This window comes from Equus quagga, chromosome 3 (assembly GCF_021613505.1).
Source record: "Equus quagga isolate Etosha38 chromosome 3, UCLA_HA_Equagga_1.0, whole genome shotgun sequence".
Lineage (NCBI taxonomy): Eukaryota > Metazoa > Chordata > Mammalia > Perissodactyla > Equidae > Equus > Equus quagga.
This window is the reverse complement of record NC_060269.1, coordinates 17,686,832-17,711,568: the sequence shown is the minus strand read 5'-3', so window position 1 is coordinate 17,711,568 and position 24,737 is coordinate 17,686,832. Positions and strand designations below refer to the sequence as shown.

General features: G+C 33.3%; 1 protein-coding gene across 3 annotated transcripts in view; it reads right to left on the bottom strand.

The window, feature by feature from the left end:
* FAT4 (FAT atypical cadherin 4) overlaps nt 1-24,737 on the bottom strand; it is a 158,038-nt gene that overhangs the window by 6,943 nt on the left and 126,358 nt on the right. For 2 of the 3 annotated variants that reach the window (XM_046656225.1, XM_046656227.1), the window contains 6 exons: nt 20,478-20,582; nt 16,217-16,524; nt 10,450-10,535; nt 9,412-9,591; nt 5,159-5,283; nt 3,004-3,221 (listed from right to left, as the gene is read on the bottom strand). In XM_046656225.1, coding sequence (XP_046512181.1) covers nt 3,004-3,221; nt 5,159-5,283; nt 9,412-9,591; nt 10,450-10,535; nt 16,217-16,524; nt 20,478-20,582 — 1,022 coding nt within the window. Of the gene's footprint in view, nt 1-361; nt 448-3,003; nt 3,222-5,158; nt 5,284-9,411; nt 9,592-10,449; nt 10,536-16,216; nt 16,525-20,477; nt 20,583-24,737 lie in introns of all 3 variants that reach the window. The other variant, XM_046656226.1, reaches the window with a different exon arrangement.

The following is a 24,737-nucleotide window of genomic DNA, read 5'->3' as shown; positions in this document are numbered from 1 at the left end:
GAGGCTTTTCCCGGATCTGTGTTTCTCCTCTACTTGATCACACCATGTTATCTTTCCATTTGACCAATTTCTGATGAGAGAGTCTTTAGAATATACCACAGAGTAGGCTGGATAAAAATATAGGTTCCCTTGATGACATTCTTAATGCTTTCCCTCTTCCCGATAATACCGTACCTAACTCTTGTATCCTTCTGACTTTCAAAACATCATGCTAATTTTTGGCTTGGTTTTATTTATTTGTAGTTTTATTTGTTCATTTATTCATTTATTTTTGAATTGATGCAGTTCTGAATCTCATCCCAACTCTGTACAATATATGAAGACTCACTTATAAACAAAAACAAACAAAAAAACTACACACCAAAACAATAGAACTGATTTTGAGTAGAAAGAAAGTCCATCATCTGACATTATGACAGAACTCCAAATATGGAGATACACGGTATGCTACAAAAGAAGAGAGAATTGTGAAACACTTTCAATATAGTGTCAACACAGTTATACCCAAGTATGCTTTCCTTTTGTTTTTCTCTCTGAAATGTTCTCTCTTTCTTTCCTTTTTAATCCAAAGAGATCCTATGTATTTTACATATTCTCCCCTCTCCTCACATTGCTCTTGCTACCCACTCCTGACACTTTCTCCTCGGACTACATGGAATCCCGTTTATCCAACTCTGTTTTTCATTTTCACAAAGTATCTTCTAGCTGTCTTTGTGTGTGTGTGTGACAGAGAGAGAGAGAGAGAGAGAGAGACTGACTGATTCAGAGTAAACAAAACAATCAGAAAGAGAGAAGGAAACTGTCAGAAAGTGAGCCAAAAGAAAGAAAGAAGAAAACCAGGGGCCTTGGTCACTGATAAGCTAACTGATAAGTAATTCCTAGCCTGTATAAGCAGATCGTATTCCTGTCATCCAAATCACTTGCCTGCTTACAACAGGAACTCTCTTCCTGTCTATTTAGTTCTCCTTCTCTGCTGTTCTGGGGTTTTCTTTTTTAGTCTACTTAGTTTACCTGCCAAGCGCCTTAATCTCTGCAAGGCTGTTTTTCAAAATTTTCATACAAAAGAAATATGCATTTTGGTCTGCATTAGTCATTATTTTTATTCATTAGCATTTACTTTCCCTTCAGTAAACAAAAAATCTCTTTGTAAATGCTTGCTACCAATGTAACGAAATCTGGAAAAGTTGCATGTGGCTGTCCTGTTGGAAATGCAAGATTGTATGGTGACAAAAATGGATCCTGACATTCAACTTCTTCCTTAAGGAAGAAAAAAATCCTGTCTCTGATTTCTTCAACCATGTTGTATTTTGTATGTCTTGGCTTAAGGAGATAACAGAGAGAACTATTTCATATGTCATTTAAATGGCACGAGAACTTGGAAGCAGCTTAACAGATAACGCACAGACCTCAATGTCAAAGTCTCCCAACATATATAAAAACCTTTTCTTGTAGACTATGAAGGTCTATGGCTTTCTACTTCTTTACTTTCTTCGCTTCTGATACACTTTTCAATGAAAATCATAAACATCAAATAGTAGCATTATACAATGACTTACGTGCTGTTTTGTATAGCTGCTTCAGTAATTCCGAAACTGGGCTCTTTGTTTCCATAATGGAGGTAAAGCTATAACCTGAAGATATTCTCTTATACTAGATTAGGGCAGAGTTTCTCTAGCTCAGCACTACTGATCGTTCAGGCTGGATAATTCTTTGTTGTGGCGTACGGAGGTTGTTTAACGGCATACCTGACTGATACCCACTAGATGCCAGTAGCATTCCCCCAAACATGACGATAAAGATTGTCTCCAGACGTTGCCAACTGTCCCTCGGGGGCAAAATCACTCCCAGTTGGAAATGACTGCATTAGGGGAATTATAATATGAAAATTCTGAAAAGGTTGTTTTTTGTACTACTTATTAAAGATATGCACATGCAAGATAAGAGTTGGTTTGATGGAGAGAAATTTTGAGAATAAAGAGGCTGAAACTTAGAGGTGAACATCTGTTTTTATTTTTAGTATTATACGTGAATTAAATCTAGTAAATTTTGATGTATATTGACTTTTTTCTTTAAGATTTTAGTAATTTCAAAATATTGATCTATAGGTGAAAAGAATTCAGGAAATCTAGGTTTATTTTTTTAAAAATTTACCAAAATTCATATAAAAATGATGAGTAGAATTACAATATACAAAATTACATTAATAGAAAGCTGTCAATATAACTTAACTAAAGAAAATGATGGTAAGGGATGAAGTCTTATTTGTGTCAAAGAAAGTAGAATAATAGTTTTAGAAATTAAGAAAGATAAGAGCTGATGAGAAATGCATATCTAATGAAATTATTCACCAGTTTAGCATCTCATTTACAGTTGAGGAAAAGAAATATGTAAAAGCCTAATGATAAATCAATCCATTGTTCTCATGAAATATAATGTTTAAAAATTATTTATTTAGAAATTATTTGGAGAAGTTAGCTATAATTTTACTTACAATAATTCCAAAAATATTTAATTTCACCAGGTTTACCTAGATAGTCAATTGAATATATGCTCCAGAATAAAGCCAGATAATTTCAAAACGTTTTTCCTTATTCTAGGCCAGCCAAATATTATATACATATCAATATTTGGAAAAATTCATGGAGGAAAATATTTTTCCATTTCAAAGACACATTTACTTTGTTTAAAAGTAGGGAAAAAAACAACATAAATTCTTCTCTGACAAAATAGATCGCAACAAATTCTTTCTGTGCTCTCCTACCTAGCAGTGGTCTCTACTCTAAACCAAGACAAAAGTGTTTAGAAACCAAACCATTCAGATCTTTGTTACTCTGGCCAAAGCCTGGGGAATAGTTAAGATAGATGACATTGGAATAGTGCCCAGCGTTAGTCGGAACTCTAATGGGTTGTAAAGAAAAGGACAGAAATTATGGGAGACGTGATTTAAACCATGACACAGCAGGCGGTCTAATCAAATGAAGTCACCATTAGCTTTTATCCTACCTTCACAGTGGTGTAATTGCTGCTTTCTTGGATATGGATTAAAATGCCATTCTCGCTTCTTGTCCTGAATTTTACTTCCAGACTGTTCACACCAAAAGGCTCCAACATGGCACCTCGTATGCTCTGTCTTAACAAATATTCCCGCTTCTCATTCTGACTCATGTGATACTCCAAGCGCCCTTTGCCTTCTAATGATAAGGCAGTGTCGGGAGTAACAGCTGAAAGGCAGCAAAGAGGGGAAAATGCATGCGTCAATTAGGCATTCTTACAGGGTTTCATAAGTAACAAAAAATTATTAAAAAGGACAATGAAAATATTAAATTTTTGTAATTAATGTCCCTAAATCCTCTTCCTGAAAAAATAATATCCACTTGTAAATTATTGTATAAGTTGATTTCAAATGATTAAATCTATTTCAGAACCATGAAATGCAAAACATTTTATGACAGTCATTAAACATTTGGGAATTATTCATTAAATATTTGATACATGGTATAAATTAGGAATACCTGAAGAGCGAGCCACCTGTTAAAAATATGCAGTTGGAAAATTTGTTTATAATAAGTTTCTTTGTGTTTCCAAAATTCAGAAATGAGTATATATTTTCATAGTTAAAATGATTTGTGATCTTTACTCTCTGACATGTTAGAAATTTGGTCAAAGAAGTATACAATCAAATATTTATGTTTGTAACTATCTTTATTTAGTAATAATTGTAGAATTTATCATATGTATAATATCATGTATAATTATGTTTTCATAGTCTGATAAAATGTTCACACTAGTGAAGTATGGAAGTTTGTTAGAGCGAACGTAGCTAAAGAAAGGAAATAAAGCAAATGGGCTCAGAAGGATTTCAGCATTGAATTGTCCCTTTTAAAAGTACCTTGTATAGTATGTGCGTTATATCTCAATAAAAAGGAAGAAACTCGGGCATTTCTCAAGCTAATGACTCATTTCATACTCCAGATACAACTGAGTTTCTACTTACTAAAAACTCATTACTTAAAAAAAAAATCATGTGACAATGTGCTTTTTCTATGTTTTTATTTCACCCTAAATAAGCACAATTATATTTTCTGCTACTAAGATCTTTATGATTATGGTATATCCTTAATTTAATCATGAATTTCTATTCATTCTCATATTATAATAGAATTAAATGAATCATTAAAACGTGGTTAGATAACTACAATGATTTAAGTAGTAACCACTTATTTGAAAATGAAGCAATTTCTACAAAAGAAACCCCATTAGGGTTAGTTAGTGAGATGTACAGCATAAAAGTAGAGAATGCCATGCTCTAACGATGGCCTGAACATCATTGATGTCTTATTAACAATTACACTAGGGTTTAAAACAAATAACTAATAAAAGGATTTACAAACTAATACTTAAAACCAGTTTGAGTAACTACAAATTAAAATTCAAGTATCATCTTTAATTGTCATAAGTTATATTGCCATTGTATGATGTTTTGAGCTCAGTGGTCAGTGATTTCATATTTATACTTTTCTACCAAATACAAAATATTCACCATCAAATATCTGCTAAAGTGAGATAACATTAAGCCAAAGCCTGTATATAGCTCCTGGCCTTGTAAATTACCTAGCATGACTATAGGTAAAACAAAAATAACTAAAAGATATATTTATAAAATGAAAACTAAAGATTTATTTAGTAAATAATTCTGAAATGATGTCACTCTTCCTCAGGTTAAAAAAATGAATTTAGAGCCAGCCCTGATGGACTAGGGGTTGAAGTTCAGTATTCTCACTGCTTGGGTGGCTCAGGTTCTGTTCCCAGGTGCAGAACCACCACACTGGTCTGTCAGGTGCCATGCTGTGGCAGTGGCTCACAGAGAACTAGAAGGACTTACAACTAGAATATACAAGTATGCACCGGGGCTTTGGGGAGTAAAAAAAAAGAGGAAGATTGGCAACAGATGTTAGCACAGGTTGAATCTTGCCCAACAACAACAACAAAATAGAATTTAAACATGTAACTCTTATTTTACTAATTATTGCCCATTTAATATTTTTAATATTTAGAATGAAAAGATAATTCTTTTGATTCAATTACATATTTAGGTGCACATATTTAAACTTTTCATGGTTATTATAATTTCCAGTGGAAGATGAAACAGCTTGCATACATTTTTCACAGTACTTCCCAGTCAGTCCTTCTTTGCAATGACACTGCTGCCATGACCAGTAATCCGTACACGTGCCACCATGTTGGCAGGGGCTGCGGGTACAAGCACCTTCTAGTCTAGGGCATCTAAAAGAAATCAGAATAAAAACTCATAAAACACAAAATAAGATGGGGGGTTAATTTGTTAAATTAGATGCAAACTTTTATTAACCTGCCTCGTTTCATGGACTTAATTTTTTGAAACTCAAGTCACAACTACATTTGGAGCAGCTAAGCAAACTGGGAGTTGTCCTGTAACACATGGCCTGCCTCATTCAGAAAGGAGAAGACTAAACAGAATAACATCTTACACAATAAAGAGAAAGGGGTGATAACTTCTTTAAATTCTTACTTGAGCCAGAATTCTTGGTCAAATAAACACTTTGGTTAAAATGATCTCGGGCCACATGTTTGTTTGAGTGCACATCTCCACCAGACAACTCATGCAACTAATGCTTATTGAATACCCACTCAACACCAGGCATGGAGATTAAATGATGAAAAAAATATCCATGTGTTCATGGAATATTTGTTTTTCCTTGTTGGGGAGAAAGACAAAAAAATTGGTAAACATGTAGTATGTTAGAAAGAAGGAAGCTCTATAGGAAAATTAAAACAGAGAGAGAGGTTCGGGAGTTTTGGAGGGTTGCTGGATCTATCGATCAGGCAGTGAAGGAAGGACCCATTTTTGTAAAGACCTAAGCAAAGTGAGAGAGCAAAGTGTATCTGGTAGAAGATCATTCCAGGGAGAGGAAACAGCAAGTGGGACAGCCCTAATGTGAAAGTGAACCTGGTATGTTTGAGGAACACCAAGGGGCCCAAAATGGTTACAGTGGGGTGAGCAAGGAGAAGATAGTGAGCAAGTCAAGGGGGAGGCCAGATCATGGAGGCCTTGTAAGTCAGGATAAGAGCTGACTTGTGTTTTTAAAATGTCATTCTGGTTGCTGGTGGATCAGGTGAGGTACATCAGAAAGAGTGGACTCAAAGGTAAGTCTAAAAGTTTTGATTGAGTCCCCTCAGGTGAACTGACTTATCATTACCTGAGACAGAGAAAACTGTGGAAGGAGTCCATTTGGGATGAGTCAGGAAGGAAGACCAGAAGTTCAGTTTTAAACTTAAGTTTGAGATATTTGATAGAATACACGTGGGATATGGAGTAAGTGGTTGGATATGAGAGTCTAAAGTTCAGAGGAGAGGCCAAGTTGAAAATAAACATTTCAGAGTCACCAGCTTTAGATACAATACTTAAAACTGAGGACTATAAAAAATTATTTAAAGAATGAATATAGATACAAAAGAGAAGAGATCAAGGAGATGAAAAGAAGAGTCAGAGTAGAAAATCTGGAGCGTACCATGTGCTAGTGGACAGCCTAACAAAGTATTTTTAGGAGGAGGAGGTGATGAACGGCTCGTAATGTTGCTGAAGTTCAAAATAGATGAGAATTGACTGTTGATTTTAGCAACACAGGTTATTGATCACTTTGAAAAAGAGTAATTTTTCAAAGAAAAGGGAGAGAATTAGGCTGGTAGCTAGAGAGGAAAATGGGATTAATAAAATTTTTTTCAGAGGGCCAGCCCAGTGGCGTAGTGGTCAAGTTGCATGCTACACTTTGGCAGCCCAGGGTTGGTTGGTTTAGATCCTGGGCATGGACATACATACCACTCATCAGCCATGCTGTGGTGGTATCCCACTTACAAAATAGAGGAAGATTGGCACAGATGTTAGCTCAGTGACAATCTTCCTCACCAAAAAAAGAAAAGAATAAAGGTTTTTTGGTCTTTTTTTCACTCTAAAAGCCAGATCTTTGATCATCTTTTTGATCCCCACTTCTCTCACTCCACAACACAATGGTTTATTAAACCTCTGGCCAGTGCTGAGGAGCTGAGAATATTGGAAAGAGTTCCCTCACCCTGCCGCCAAGTTAGGTTTTCATCTACGAAATGAGTCCACAAAATACAACAGTAAAAAAATACCCATTACAGCCAATAAAGTTTTTTTTCTAAAATAAAATAACAGCATGAATTGAAATGAGAAAAGAAACACTGTTGAGAAAGCTGGAGTGCTGTTTTTAGAAGGTTTTGAAGGATGGAATCTATTGCAAAAAAAGGGGGATTGGTTTTTGTGGGAGTGGAAACCGTTCATTCCTAATAATAGATAGAAGATATACTAGCGGGTGCACTGGCAGATTGAAGGAGTGAGGTTTTGGGAGTTTTCTCCTGGTTGCTTCAATTTTGTGAGCAAGTCAGGAAGCAAATTCACTCCGTGAGAAAGATGATGCAGGAGACGACGTCTGAGGTCTGTGGAAAGAGGAGCATGATGCAGTCATTGAGGTGGTGGGAAGATGATTAAACTGGTGCAATCTAATACATTGCCAGGCAAAATGATGAGCTCACCAGAGCTCAGTAATCACGAATGCAGAGACTATGAAGTTCTCAAGAGCAAGGTCCTGCCCTTTCCAGTCATTGGCCTCCAGCACCAGGCTGAGTGTTAGCTCGGGACCCAGCTCTGCTACTCACTGGCTGACCGACCCTGGGCGAGTGTTTTAAACTCTGAGCAACTCAGTTACCTCACCTGTAACATGAAAATGATAGTGTCTGCCTCACAAAATGTTTGTAAAGGTTAAACAGACTAATAAGATAAAATACGAAGAATAATGTAGATACATAGTAAGCTATCAAAAAATGTTAGTCCCTGTGGACACTAGGTAAATCCGAAATGAAAGAATGAAAGTAAATCCTCCAATGTGGGGTCCTTGAAATATTTAGTCTTTTAAATCCTATATTATTCCAACATATACAAAGAAAATAATATCCATCATATGAAAATAAGAAATGATTAGAAATAAAATCAAACTTATTATGTATAAGATGAAATAAATATTTCCAGGGAAGCTCCAGTCTTAAATTTAGAATCTTTTGTGACAAAGAGTGATGGAAAAATTAGATTAAATATTTTCATTTTAAGAAAATTCTATCTCAATTTACAAATTTTCTGAGATGAAATATATGCTTCATGTGAAGCATAATTTGAGTGAAAATTAATGTACGAATATTCTATTTAAGATGGCATATAAAGAGGCAGCAAATTATCCACATTTATGACAATTATAACCTTTCTGGAAAGTAATTTGGCAAAACACACATGACTTAGATTTCTATGTTTTGAACTAAAAAGATGTTCACAACATATTTTAAAGTGAACAAATTCAGTATTTAAAAAAAATTTGTGTGACCATGGAGAAAGATACACAAGGATGTGCAGATTAAATGATCAACAATGGTTAGCAATGAGAAAGCTGTATTTTTCTGTACTGTGTAATTAATTATAGTGTGACAGTACTATTTTGTAATAAACAATAACAAATAAAAAAATAAAGGCAAATTCCAAATTGTATTAAAATACTTAAGTCACAAATATTAGGAAATGGACACAGCTTTGTCTCTGTAATTTTATTTCTAGAAATCTCAAGCAACAAAATAACATGAGCAAAGATTTTCGTGAAAATAAATTAATCAAAGGGTTGTTAATATATTAACAAACTTGGAAACAACTAAAGTGTACAACCATAGTTAAAATGGGGCACATCTATCTTATGGAACAATAGCCAGTCATGAAGATGATAATAACCTAACAGTGCTGTCTCTGGGTAGTTAGTTTACAGGCTATTTTAAAATTTTCTGAATTTTCAAAATTTTCAATACGAACAAAAATAATTTTCAAAATAAAATGTATTATTTTTACAAATCCGAAGAAGTTGCTGGGAACCTAACCAATAATCTAATAGCAAAAAAAAGTCTTACAGTTTACAATTTACAATTAATAAAATTATTACTTGTCATTCACGATGTATCCACTTTGGGAGAATGTGTATGTTTACATGTAAAGCTATTTAACTTCAAATAGTTTTCTGTATACGTTATTAATAATATGAATATATTGCTATGTGCCAGGTTCCTTTCTTTGTGATTTTCCTAATTGACTCATATAATCTTCACAAGTCTGTAAGGTAAGGTAAAGCACATACATACATACATGCCTGCATACATATTTTTTCTAAAATTTCACAGCTATAAATAAATATTTAAAATTCAAAGTGATGTAAAAGATTTGGTATTTTTAGGGCTACGGCACAATAATTTCACCTTTTGATGCTCAATTACCGTATACTTTTTGCTTTTGTTTCTTTAAAATAGTAAGAAATAAAATTGCCATACTGATCTAGGATGCCTTGTGCTGCCAAAGCTTGGCTGGGTTCCAGAGGCCTTCCATTGACCGCAAACTCCATTATACACCCGACAAAATCGTGGCTTTCCACGTGTCCTCGCCTCTGAAGGATTGGTTCCAGTGATCTGATACCTCCCACTGTGACTCGATTTGGCTGGACGTCAAGAGTCCTACAGAAGAAAGGAAATAGGAGTATGTTAGTACCAACAGGATAGATTTCAGTAGAATGTTTTAGTTTAAAAAAGGGTGAATATAACTTTTTCTGGCATGTATTATAGCACGGTAAATTTTAATGGAAAACATTACCTATTGATGCATCTCCTCTAAATAGATCCCTAGAGGATGGTTAGGTTGTCAAAGTATGAAAAATAGTAAAATGTATGGAAATGATACTTTCAGTTAGTTAAATGAGATGTATATAACAATGTTGAGTTAGCAAGAGACAGCATACTATAAGCAAGAAGATAAAATGCAGTAATGGCAACTTTAACATTAATGTCAGATTTCACTTTTCCTTTGCTAACGAGAAGATGAGGGATGCCAATAAGTTGATTAATGCAATGGATGATGTGTCGCTATTTATTTTTCTATTTCTATTAAAATTACTTATGTTTTAGGTGAGGTGATGCTGTGTTTCACCCTGAAGTGCTACTGAAAAATATCTGTCAATTATTGTCACATACAACTTTCAGAGAATGTGTTTAACAGGGGGGTGTGGTCCTTACCCTAACCTTGCAGGACCCAGGTCACATGCAACTATTTCAGGAAGCTTCTCAAAGAGTATAGGCTACATTCATCTTCCCTTCTCGAGCTTTATCGTCATCTCTACCACTTCATTTCACACCTTTTTTACACATTTCGTACACTAATTATTAACTTTTTATTTTACAGCATGAAAATCCCCTTGGGGAGGATAAAATATCTTAAAACTTTTATGTAATACCTAATATGAGAAAACTACTTTTACATATGTAATTTCCTTTTTAATGTCAAGTAATAATAAGGATCAAACTAATAATTTTGCTTACCAGTCATCTGAAACTGCCACATTACTGACAGTGCAATATCCTGGTTCTTGGTTCTCAGAACAAGAGTCCACAGTTAAGGAAGCTGCCTATAAAGCAAGAGAAGGAAACATTCACCTTGGGTTCTACTGTCCCTACTGTTCATTTCAGCCAACAGTGCACGGGACTTGTTTTTATGTGGATGTGATTTCAAAATTGCAATAACATTTTTTTTTTTTTTTTTTGAGACAGATTAGCCCTGAGCTAACATCTGCTGCCAATCCTCCTCTTTTTGCTGAGGAAGACTGGTCCTGAGCTAACATCCGTGCTCATGTTCCTCTACTTTATATGTGGGACGACTACCACAGCATGGCTTGCCAAGTGGTGCCATGTCCACACCAGGGATCCAAACCGGCAAACCCCAGGCCGCCGAGAAGCAAAACGTGCAAACTTAACCACTGCACCACCGGGCCGGCCCCTGCAGTAACATTTTGATTTATTATACTGTAATATAATGCCCTTGACATCTCTTAGGATATTAGACAGTAGTCTTGGACAGCTTCTTGAGGTTACCATCTTAAGACTGTGCATGTTTTTTCTACTCTACAGCTATTCTAACAAAGGAAAAGACATTTGATTTCTGATTTGCAAGTCTTATTCCAATAATCTGTCAATACTATTGACAAAAAGATTTTGAAAGTACAGTGTAAATACTATCACAGGAACCTATGAAGATTGTAATACTTCTATTAAAGATAAAATTTGAGATAATGTAAACAAATCATTAGATGCTCTTTTCATATATAATAAAAATCATTATTTATAAATAGCGTATTATAGCAAATCTAAGTATGATCAGAATGTATTATCATATATTTCTATACAGCAGAAACGCTCCCTAATGTTTAAGTCACAACTAACAGTAAATGTTGTTGTATCCTATGGAATGCATACACCCCTGAGAAAAAAGCCTTCTGTTTAGCAGAACATATGCATACTCCTTTTGATCAATAAAACAGTCATTGAGTCATAGTCACAAGATCCAAGAATATGACAGAAGTCAGTGCTCTCTATATTGGGCACTGGCCACGGAGATGGCTGTGGTCCAGTTTAAGACCAAGGTTGTGGCATATCCATGTCATTCTGTGCTCCTCGATACTGTTGTGATGCCCCTCCTTAGTTCCCCAAACGACAATAAAATTCTGCAAAGGACAAAACTTTGCAGATTTTAGTTGGTGAAATTACAAGGATGATATTCACAGTGTGGTGTTTCAGAACATGGCCAGTAAATCATAGGAAGAGACATAACCCCAAATCCAGAAGCACAGGAGGACGGAAGCTTTCTCCCAATGCAGACAATAAAGGATTCTACCTAAATTATTTGAACGCCACAGAACAGGGCTAATTGAACTTTGTCCATTTGTGTAACAGAAACATAAATACTGTGCAAGTATCATTTATGAGAATGGTTATCATTTGAAGTTAAGTTTAATAAAAGCACAGTAAATGTATGAAACATAAGACAAGGAGGTTAAGCGAGTTGACGAACATTATATCTCACTTACATGCAAAGGTGTCAGGTTTTCTGTCTTCGTGAATCAGGTCACTTTCATTTTGTGTGGGAATGATTAATTTCCTTAATATCCGATTTTTATCAATATTGCATATAACTTTTAGAGATTGTCCATAAAAATATATACTTAGATAAGAGATTTGTAAAAGAATATCTTAAATACCTCATGTTTCAGAAATAATAAATGGGATCAGTTTACAACTATTATGCATCAAATATTACTAGCTAGAATATTTTTAAATATTTCTATCAGTTAATTATTATAACATTATAAGCTCCATACAATAAACTCTCATGAGCCATGTAAATTTTTTTCTTGCCACCTTCTCAAGGAAATTATAAATACTAACATTTTTAGGGAACATTTACACTTCCAATTCTATGTCAAGACTTGCATGCCCCATTTAGTTAACTTTTGCAATAGTTCTTTTTTTTCCAGTGGTCTATAAAATTGAGCGACATTCAATCTCAAAAGCATTATTAGGTTTTCATGATAAAATGTATGTTGCTTATGTTGACTATTTGATTTAAGCACTTCCCTTTAATTTATTTCTAAAACAAAATGTTAACACATTTTTTCTGTGTATACTATGTAAAATGGCCACCCATTCTTGAGATTCTTAAAGTTATCACAAACTAGAAAGCATCACAGGGATATTTATGAATGCCTCAACTAGAAAAGAAAACAACTTAGAAAATGGTATCATATTTTAGTCAATCTTAATATTTAATACATTTTGCCTATTTTCTAAAAGCTTGATGATACAACTCAAAGAAAGAACATCTGAGGGGAAGTCTTATTTGAATAACAGCTTGTGCAACTTAATCTTCAGCATAAAATGTACCTTCTTTTATTTGAATTTTTCTACGAGTACTGCTGTGAATTGAGATATTTCTATCCTGCAATGATTCAAAGCTGAGAAGTTAATGATTTTGCCAGTGTCCAACAATAGCCTTTTGAACTGTAGAAAATGACATTCAAAATCCAGTAAGGGGCCTTATTTTGATGTTTTCTGAAATAAAGAGATGTTTTTCCTCTGACTGAAGTCCTAATGACCAGGGTGTACTTTTCCACATTTGGTATTATTCAAAGCTTGATGACTGTGGTCACATATTACAAGTGAACTGAAAGAATTTTTTCTCTATTCCTTTTGGCATACCTCATAGTAACTCTTTCTTCACTCTTCCTCTTGCTCCCAAGCCCTAATTTGACAGAATCAAATGTTCATGAGTTTTAAAGAGACCTTGGAGGTCATCCTATAAAACCATCCGTTCTACATAACAGTTTTAGCAATATGGTTATCTTACATGTGCTTGGAGAATTGGGCTGAGGTGCTACCTACTAGCCCCCGTTAGGGTCACCTGTCATTATTAGGAAATTATTATGGCTAATGTAAGCCCCGATATACGTATATAGACAAGACTCCATGTGTTTGTTCTAATTCCGTCAGGTTGCATATGTGTGGGTACATCAATAATCAGAAATATTGGAATTTTCTAAATCCATATTCTCCTAGAGCTTTTCCTCTGAGTACACTAGTTTGGTATTATGCTGGTTTAAAAAATCTCAGGCAGGAGTGAATGCAGTAACCTATTACTAAGCTGAAAAATTATTATTTCCAAGATTTGTTTGCTGAATCTATTAAAATTCACTGAAGTTGGAGTAGCTTTTTAGGCACCACTCATAATTTAAGCTTTAATGAAATTAAGTAAAACTTTTTGTTTACTTCAAAAGGCTGTATGGGGCAATGTAGTTGGAAACTCAGGATGACGAACATTTACTAAGCACTATTTAATATCAAATATAGGAAACTTTAGGTATGATTGATATTAATCTTTGCAGTAATACTGAAATGGGGAGCTATTATCCCCAATTATAGACCAAATTTTGATTTTCTGCCCAATATCTTCGCAATCAACAAAGCCACCTTGAATTGCTATCAAATCAGGGCTCCAAATGAGTACTTTTCAATAAATATTTTTCATAGATCATTTTTAGAACATAAATGCTCTACATTACAACTATTGTAACTAAATTTTATTCTTGTTCAGGTCTCATTTTCAGAATGTTGGGGGTAATTTTATTAAGTAAACACCTTATAAATTAAATATATCAGAAAAAAGTTACATAATATTAATACCAAGTTCATAAGGAAATGGAAGACAATGTAAAATTAAAATGATTCATAGATTTGCATTAGTACTTTTGCTGTTTTCTCACCTGTATTCAAATAACATACGTCTAATAATCTGGTAGGGCCCTGAATGCAACACAACGGATGTGGTGACATCAATGGATCTGAGCAGGTAAACGTAATCTTGTGCTACAATCATTTGCTCATCTTTAGAGCTAATCGCTATTCTTTTTTTTCTCATAATTGGAAATAGTTTGTATTTAAAAAGTTGTTTAAATTTTCTTCAACGTGTTAAATTAACATAGAGGAGAGAAAAGTCATTGTATAAGATGGATTTAAAGTATTCTTGAAAACAAACGGAGAATTTTGTCCTTTCATAAAGACTGCCTGTTACCCATATTTGTCAGAAAAAATTTAATATTATAATGTAGCTTCTGTCTTATGCCTTTATGTAACTGATAATTATAGAGGACACAAAAATTTTGCTTTTAAAATTAATTATGGAGCACAGAAAAAACTGGTAAGAAACATTTTCAATGCTGTTTCTGAAAGTTGCTCATATGTAGTCCAACAATATAAAGTATTCCCAAAATTTAGTGGCAAAAATATTTTCTCATCAGACAAATATATAATTCCTTTGATCAGTCTCAGAAATATATAACTCACCAAATTTTCTGTATGTTTCCTAGATTGACATAGAGCTCAGAGAAACAAATCTACAGTCATTTAGAGCCCAGGTTTCTTCATTTAAAAAAATGATTTCAGAGCATTAATTTTGTTCTTTTGGCTAATTTTTCTTTTAACACATGATTTAATACTCTAACCAATTCCATTCCTCTCGTAGGATGAAACAGAAATCTTAAATCATAAATCTTAAATCTTAAATTTTAAATCATAACAGCAGGGGCCGGCCCCATGACCGAGTGGTTAAGTTCGTGTGCTCTGCTTCAGCGGCCCAGGGTTTCACTGGTTCAGATCCTGGGCATAGACATGGTACCGCTTGTCAGGCCACATTGAGGCGGTGTCCCACATGCCATAACTAGAAGGACTCACAAGTAAAATATACAACTATATACTGGGGGGATTCGGGGAGAAAAAAGCAGAAAAAAAAAAAAAGATTGTCAATGGTTGTTAGCTCAGGTGCTAATCTTTAAAAAACAAATCATAACAGCAGTTATGATTTAAAAAGGTTGACATTAAAGTCCAAACATTTTTTGAAATAGCTTTTGTTAGCATTTACTTTTTCAAAAGTCCTTGATAGTTGTTGAAGATGAGAGGAACCACGGAGAGAGAGTTGAGAAGATAAATGAATGAATAAATAAAGAAGCCCTTCCACTCTATTACTTTAAGTCCAATGATTTCAAATGTTAACAGGGAAAAGGTTTCATGCATTTCCCTTTATAAAGAAAAATACTAGTATAATGAACACAAGTACTAAATAAATATGTACCATTCTTGTTATAACATGAGAGCCATATAATTAAATGGTATATAATATGGAAATCTTGGATGTTACTGAGTTATAATTCTGAGAATACCTTAGACAGTCAAAAAGCAAAACTTTATCCTAGCACAAGCTCATGTCATAGACCTCACAATGACAGTATACTGAGGTCCTGGTGTGATAAGGATTACTGACTACTATATTGAAATATGTGTTAAGTATCATCTTTTATCAGTAATTTATTTGCAGAAAAGTTTTCCCTTCTTATTTTTAAATTCTTTCTTCAGTTAGGGCACAGATACTTGAAAAGAAAAGTAGCCATTTTAAGTACAGTTCTGACATAGCCTTAAAAATATATAGGAAATGTATAAAATAGAATGGTTATGCACTAGGATATTTCTTTACTTTGCTCTTTTTATTGTTTTTGAGGCAAGTATTCTTTTGAGATAAGCATAGTTGTCACGAACAAAAGAAAATATTACCTATTTGCCACTGTAGTTCAGAACAAAATTGGTTAAATAAGGAATAAGGAATAAACATAATTTAATACATTTTGCAGCCAATTCAGGCTTTAATTTGAAGGCCTGATTGACTGCATATATAATAAAACAAAGTTTAATGTGGAATGAAGTGTCTTACCATTCCTGCTCTCCGGGCAATCACAGTGTGAAAATGTCCGTCTGACACCGTCTTCATGGTGGTGAGTTTATATGTACCACTGCCTAAATTATAAGAGAATCTTAGTCTTTCTTCAGCAATTTCAAGGGCCAAAAACTCAGCCCTGTCCCCTGTCTGATTGTCATAGTTGTAAAGCAATAAAGCATGACTTTTAATAGTTGCAAATTTGACGTAAATATAGTTGTTATTGGGATCCAAGCTGGGAAATTCCATGTATGATAACTCCTCAAATCCATAACTATTCAACTCGCAATGTTTTCCAAAGACACCTGTAAATGGAAAAAGCGACACACTGACACATCAAATTCCAATGAAGTTTTATTAAATGACTTCGATTAAAATATTTTAAGTGACAATACTAAGTCAGGCTTTTAACAAATTTTTAAAATTACTCTCCAAAGAATACCATCTAAAATTAAATTGAAATAGAACAAACTGATGATCTTTAAAGCATATAAGAAATGATAAACTGATGTAATTGTTTTTCTGTGACCAATTAGGGAACATATCTAAGTACGCCCCATTTCCAAAATTAGAATTAACTGAATGGAGTATACCTGAAGAGATTTCCTTCCTAGAATACTTTCAAAATTAGCTTGTCAATCTTTCTAAAGTTTTAACATGCTGTTATTTTCAACCAAGATATTTTCTTTATAATATGTAATTCTTAAAAACAATTTTAATTCAATTGAGGATGGTGGGCTTTGTTTTGACTTTAAAAAAAATCTGTCTCTGTACTCATGGTATTTTCATGGGTTACAAAATTAAGGAAGGGAATCATTGCTGTTAGAGAAGGAAATAACTGTCTTAAGTTTTTATCTCTTTCTTGTTTTATGCCCTCTTTGGGTATGATTTATAGCAGGCTACTTTGAAAGAGCTTTCTGTTTTTCTGAAACCCAACATTCCCGCTTGTTTGTGCTGGTTCTTTTTCAAACTTGAAAAATGAGTTTTATTGATGTTACAAGGCTATGCCAAAATTCTTTTCCCACAAATATTAGTAGACTGGAGCAAATGATTGGAAAATTAACCCCTGCCAATACATCATGATTCTTACTAACTTGCAAGGTTTCATTCCTTAATTTTGGCTGCACATTTCTTGTAAATGCCTTAAATTTAGAGTCAGGGAACTGCTCAGCTAGATAGAACCAACACCATCACTTTACAGAATACTAAAAACTTGCCCCAGGTCACAGAACTATGGGAGACAGAGCCAAAATTTGAGGCCAGATCTACCGATTGTCTAGTTGTTCTGACTTCAACACATTTTATGTATCTAAATGTTCTTTAAATTGAAATGGCCTTGAAGCTGCTATAAAAGATTGTGTCATTTATCTTTTCCTTTTCTGTCAAGGCTGAGATATTATTCTATTATAAATGAGTAAAAAGTATATATAATTTATTTTTAATCATTAACTGAAGTTAAAAAAAGCAAAGAAATTAGAGGAATCATATAAATTATATATATCATATATGTTATATATGGCATACATTTATTTATATATAATATATCAAATATATTATATCTATCATATAATACTTATATTTTTGTATAATTTATATTTACATGCAATAAAAATTTTTAATTTATTTATGTTAAATATATATTTATATACTATATATACCTTCTTATGTATGCAGAAAGAGTAGCCAAAGTTAAAGAAAAATAAAAGATAAAGCATACAAATGAAATAGATTATTGAAGAAAAATTTGTATTATGTGTTCTCTCAAGTCTCTTCTGATTAAGTTTTGATAAAAATAAAAACATGTATTTAAAAATTGAATATATATAGAAAGTATATAGATAGTGGAAAAAGGTTCTGCATTTTTATTTAAATTACTACTGTTACTTCAAACATGAAAATATTTATGAAATATTTTTTCTTCTGAAGGAGTTCTGTTGTTGTTTCCAGAGAAAGGTAGGTTTTGTCTTTGAAATATAATAAAATTTAATGAGGATTTTAAAACTTCCTTCCAAATGGAATGCCATGAAATAAATCTACATAAAGGTCAAGATAAACTATTAAAATTGCTCTAATTAAGGATATCATGTGTGTCTGTATGTATCTATGTACATATATATGAAGTTATAATTATATAAGCTCTTTTTATGAAGTCTTAGGCACTTTGATTTTTCTAAAATATAATCTAAAAGAAAAAAATCTAAAAATCTAAAAAATTTTTTAAAATCCAAACAACAAATCTTTCACTGATGAGAAAGTAAACAGCGCAAAAGTTTTTTTCCAACTTCAAAATTATAGTTAAGATGTTGCTTTATAGGACGCATGTGTAACTATCTCCAACTATTTGTTTGAGGCATTCCATCCGCCATTTTTATTTGTATGTTTCACCCACATTCAATTTGAAAAGAAAAATACTTTTTCCTTTTAATTCTATGTCTTTGGTCTCAAATCATGTATTGTTGTTTCAAGATTCTTTTGCTCTGTTTTCTTTTATAAATCTTGTGTTGTCAACTGACAATGTCTAAGTTTATATAACGTTTTTTGTCTTTGCCACTAGAAGGAATGGGGGGAGAAATTTGCACTGCCAACTACATGTGATCTGTCTCTTTAATTTAAATGGTTTTTCTAATCTTGTTTCCCTGGAGATCTCTGGAAGGGTGAAGGGAAGGTACACTTGGACCCCAAAACACTTCACCCAGTAGGTGTGACTGTTATATCAGCTACGCTGCAGCAACAATTTGTTTTTATTTGGTATTAATTATCTTAAATCTTCATATTTGCAATTAGAATGCAAAGGAATCTCTAGGAATGTAAAACCTTTATTCAATCACTTGAAAAATCATTTTTCCACTTTCTACTCCAATCTCCTTATCTTTCATTCCAAAGCACAAGTTAAACAGTAAACCATGAAACTTGATTGTGGTTATCTGTAGCAAGCAGCACTCTTTAGGATGATAAAAGATCACACAGAAAGAAGTTTTAGGAGATCTAAAATTGTGGTTATTTTGATCTTTATCTACTTTTCATTGCTTCATGGGCATTGTTGGTGAGAATCCCAAAGAAATTTTTAAAAGGCAGGGTACTCCAAACATCATACTGGACTGAAAACAAAATTAGTTTTAGTCACTATATCATCTTGGGGTAGTTTTGTTTTGTTTACATTTTTTGACTTTAGACAAAGGCCTCAACTTTTAGGTTTCAGAACCATTGCTAAAATGCATGGCTCACGATTAGATATTTTTATATTCTGCTTTTCTTTTCATTCTACTGATGTGCTTTACAAACCCAAAACTAGAGAGAGTCACAGTATTATTTGAAAATGAATGAACAGTACACTTTACCGGTTACTAGAAACCTCACATTCTTTCAAGTTCTATTCTTCATTATACATTGAGACTCACTTTTCAGGCTCCATATAGCATAGTAATACGGACGAGGAAAAATGAGAAAAACATCCATCTCCTCTCTAATAGAGAGGGACAGGGTGTCACTACTGAAGGACATCTGGAGATGAATACTATACCGTGGGGTAAAGCAGCCTTTAAATAAATGGAATAATCACAAACCTAAGAAACAAACGAAGTTAAAATGAAAGCTTCCTCCAAAGCTGTTCTCATAATCCTTGGCTGTCCCAATGCTGGATGACATTTGGGTGAGACCTGGAAGGAATCTTCTAGTTCATTCCACCATGATGAATAAATATGTATGTGTAAAAAAAATTCTGACAACTTTCTCCCTCCAAAGAATACATTAGTCTCAATTTTGATTAGTTAGTTATGTACAAAAAGTTTATCATGAAAATTGCATCTCTGGTTATTAAATCCTTTTAACAGAAGTGGTTGAATTAATGTAAAAACAAAAATAAAAAGTAAAAGCAAAACAAAACAAAAAACACTTTGACTAATTATTCTTAAAGATTTGAAATAGAGAGGGGTGTCAAATCGTGCTAAAGGACTTTTATTTTGATAGGTTCTAGGCTAAAAAGAGGGCATTCATAAATATTGTAGGGGGAAGGTCCTGAGGAGACAACATCGAATTCAATTATGTTAAGTTGATTATTTTTCCAGTAATGATCAAAGCAATATATTCAATGGGATTTCCATAATTACCTTTGAAAAATATTAAACTTTTTTATTTTGCTAAAACCTCCTGTGTAAAACAACTAACGTTTTCTTAATCACCATGTCCACAATAAAACAAAATTGCTAAACCGTGTGCCAAACAGATGGATATTTTATATCAAGAACTGAGCTATACTCACCAAATGGACAATGACAATAGTATGACTCCACTCCACTTTGGCAGGAACCGCCATTAAAGCAGGGATTGCATTCACAGTAATTGACTGAAGATTCACACATTTTCCCTAAAAAGCATCAAACTGATTAAAGAAAAATCTTACATACAAATATATTAATACCATTACTGCATAATCATGCCCAAAATCTATTCTGAGAGATATCTTGGAGAAAAGAAATATAAGAATATTTTACTTGACATGAGGAAATTGGAATATCTCGGCATTCAAAATCTTACTTAGTTTTCCTATTGTAAAGATGTGCATTATAATATTTAGAAAATAATTTACATAATCATCTTGGAAGGAACCCCTGTTTTCAGGGAGATCACAAATGGTGAACATATTTAAATGTTTTCACTGAATTTATTTCCTCTTGCCAATGTCGCTTCATTTTTCACATTTTATAACTGGAGATTTGAAACTTTTACATATAATTTTCACTGTAGAGATGTCCTTGACTCAGATCTTTCAAAGGTAAGAATCAATCTCATTTAGCTTATTTGTCAAACTACGATCCTTTCACTCTCAAGAAATATTCCTTATACACATCTGTTGTAAAGTAGAATCAAAAATAAGAAAATAAATCAAATATATTTTGAAATACTTAAGATTTACTCTCGGCTACAGATTACATATACTTTGTCTTTTTCTAAAACAATAATACCTAACCAGCATATTTGTTAATTTAGAAAGACATTTTTCATAGATCATCTTGTTAAGTTCAACCAACAATTAACAATTGAGTGCCTATTATGGGTCAGGCCTGCTAGAAATGGGGCTATGGCAGTGAAAAAAGCAGATAAGTATCTTGCCATTGTACTTCCATTTTAGCAGGGGGAATTAAGCCACGCAACAGGAAACATTTACATTTCACAGACGAAGGAGAAGAGGCCCTTGGAGGCGAGTATCTTGTCTAAGAAATTGTAAAACCATAGCACAGACCAATGTAGGTCTGCTCCCATATCTAGGGTTCACAAAGCTATGACAGAATAATCACTTGGCCGACCAAATTTGGAGTATAAGGCTAGTCCCATTTGGTTTTCTTTGTCGTGGTGGTGGAGGTATATTTTTCTTTTATATAAACTTAAATGTGCTCTAATGCCACTGTTCTACAACTTTAAATTACTGCAATCATTTCACACATTTGTTAGAGTAGTTTCTAGTTTTCCTATTCTGAGAAATGAGATGTTACAGAGTTCTTAGTTAATTTCCATTCATTGACAGGAGGGTTTAATTATTTACTTAGAGTTTATTTCTCTAAAGCTATTTTCTACTTTCCACCATGATTGCACTAATGCCTTTATTAAATGTCTCATGAAAACAAGTAAGTTTTATATGCACAACTAGACTTAATGTTGAGCGCAGATAATTCATTTCATCATAATTATCATGCTTAAAACATAGTCAAAGTTTTTGTTTAATTTAGTTCTGTTTTTCTGGTTTGATTATGTAGCCACAATTGTTCTGGTTTGAAATTATAAGCGTGAGTCAGATCTCATGACACTGCTAACTAAACACGTTCCTCTACATCATACGGTCAGAAAAATAACACGTTTTCCTTTCTAAATAAAATTGGGAACCTCCTTACAAGGCAAAACACTAACAATTTCAGAGTACCTTTTGATTCTAAGGGTAAATAATGAAAATAAACAAGTTACCGGTCTGGAGGCACAGAAATTAGGGTTTGTGTAGCAAAGTGTTGCATTCAAGAAACAGGCAGGACAACTTTCTTATAAGCCTATACAAAACATCACACCAAAGAGATGCCAGGCCATGGAAAACTCTCTCCTATGGTGTTTTCCAGCTGAATTTGTGACAGATCATTCCAGAGAAGTGGATTAATACAATACAATACAATATCTTAATACAATATCAGTATTACCCAATAAAGAATAAATAAAACCTTTTGGGTATACTTGTGATAATTTATTTGCCGTCAGGAAAGTCACATCCCACTCCTTCCATTTTTTTCCACTGTGAGAGCACACTTAATTTTCACATGCACTATTGGACTAAGGTTTCATTTTTTTTTTTTGAAAGTTTCTTTTAGGATTGTGTTTAAAGTAGCATGTATTAAGTACATAGATTAATATACTTTATAGATGTGGTCCGAATACTGTGAAATATATTGTGAAAATGGTAGTGGGTTACAAAATTATGAACTGCACTTCTTGAAGACTGGAAATGGGAAACAATGGCTAGCCAATTTAGGGAGTAGTGTCATGTACACTTACTCAAATATTTGGACATATGTGCTCTCCAAGAAAAATATAAACATATAGCAACTACAGAAATGGCAGAAGAATCTACAAACTAAGAAAATAATAGTTTGAGAATGAATTTCTTTTAAAAGTTAAAATAAATTCTCAATGGAATCTGATTCGTTGAGTATACAATATAAATAGACATTTGTAAAGGAAAAAAAACAGCTTTTCATTTAACATTTCAATTTAGACCAGAGTTTTATGTTATTTTCCCTTAGTAGATACTTACCAAAAAATGTAAGAAATGACTTTGCTAGGGGTTAAGTAAATGAATTTATTTTTGAATTTGGGAAAAATAGTCTTATTTGTTGATGTTAGAGTATGTAAATTATTTACCATTCAAAAGTTTAGTTTGAGTGCTCCATTTTATGAGTAAGTTTGATTTACAATTAGTGAATTTCAAAGAGGTTGGCATACTAGATTCAAAGATACAGTTTGAAAACTCAATATTGCAATTTGAACTATTATTAAAAGAACTTTTTTTCTTTCATGTGAGGGAAAGATGTCATAATTTTACTTAGAATCAAAAGACAGCCTTTAAATACATATTTCTCAGGTTTGGAAAGTTTGCGCTCTTACCCAATTAGAAGTCAGCAACAAATTCTGTGTTTTTCTTCACACATCTATCTACTTTCTAATGTTCCTGGCATAATAATTATCAGAGAATGCAGTAGTTTGAATTGCTCTAACATGTTTCTGATAAAAGAAAATTTGATGTGTTGGAGCACCGTGAAACAAAATCTTGGATCATTAACTTCATTAATGCTGCAAGTCAATTAACAATACTTGTCAGTGCCTTGAGGCCTGGCAGCACACTGATCGGGCTTGCACAAAGAAAAGCAGCCACATCTCTTGAACTCAAGGAGCCTTTTTCTATTAAGACATGTTAACTGTCATAGCAGCTGTTTAGAAGAATAAACTGATCTCATTGCTTTGACATCCATCAATTACTTGTGTTGGCATACGTTATTTATCACATATAGGAGACGTGCTTCAGGAAGTGCAAGCTCTTAGCACATGGAGAATGGGAATTGCTGAAGATGACAATGAATGAATAATAGGAGGCCAGGGTATCCACAGACTTGCCAAGATTATAGTTTAAACTTACAGGAGAAATTTAGCATATATTTTCGTGTTCACAGGCAGACGCTGTGATGAAGTGTTGAACATCAGTTGAATCTGTTGTGATCACCTATGGTCTTTTCAACAAGGATATAAACTCAAGTTTCACACCTTCCAATAGCACATTTTAATGTTAGATTATATGGAGTTGAGCTACATTTATTCCCACCTGTTAAATTTGGCCACCCCATGAGGATATGACGATTTCTGATATCCTATAGTTCATGTAGGCATCAATTTAATATCTTAGCTCAAATATATATTAGATCACCACAAGTATGATTTTCACATCTCTTGTATTTATACACAGAGGAGAGGGAGACTATGTGTAACTATCAAAGTCCATTTTATATCTAAATTGATGACTTTATTAACAAATATAATTCTATAATACATGTATGCTCTTTATTCTGAATATTTACGTTTATAAGCCTTTTATTATTTTGGCAGAAAGTAGCTGCTTTTTGCACACCAAGTAAATGTTTCCTATTTTTGTGAAAAGCTCTGTGAAGACAGCTCATCTAAATATCCTGATCAAATAGTATTATGTTTTTTTACATCAAAACAAAGCAAAAATATGTTTAAACAAGGGCTGCCAGTAAGAAAAGGAAAAGTAAAAAAACTGTTTTGTATTTTAAAACACACACAAATACAATCTCAATGAGACTACAGATGATTATGTATAATGATATTCGTAACATCCATGGCAAGCTTACAAATACGTGCTTATTTTATGCGGAAATAAGAAGCATTTAAGCTACTAGAAGCCTGCTATTAATGCTTTAATAAGTTGTAAATTATATTTTAATGTAAACTGTCTAATTCCACTCTTGGA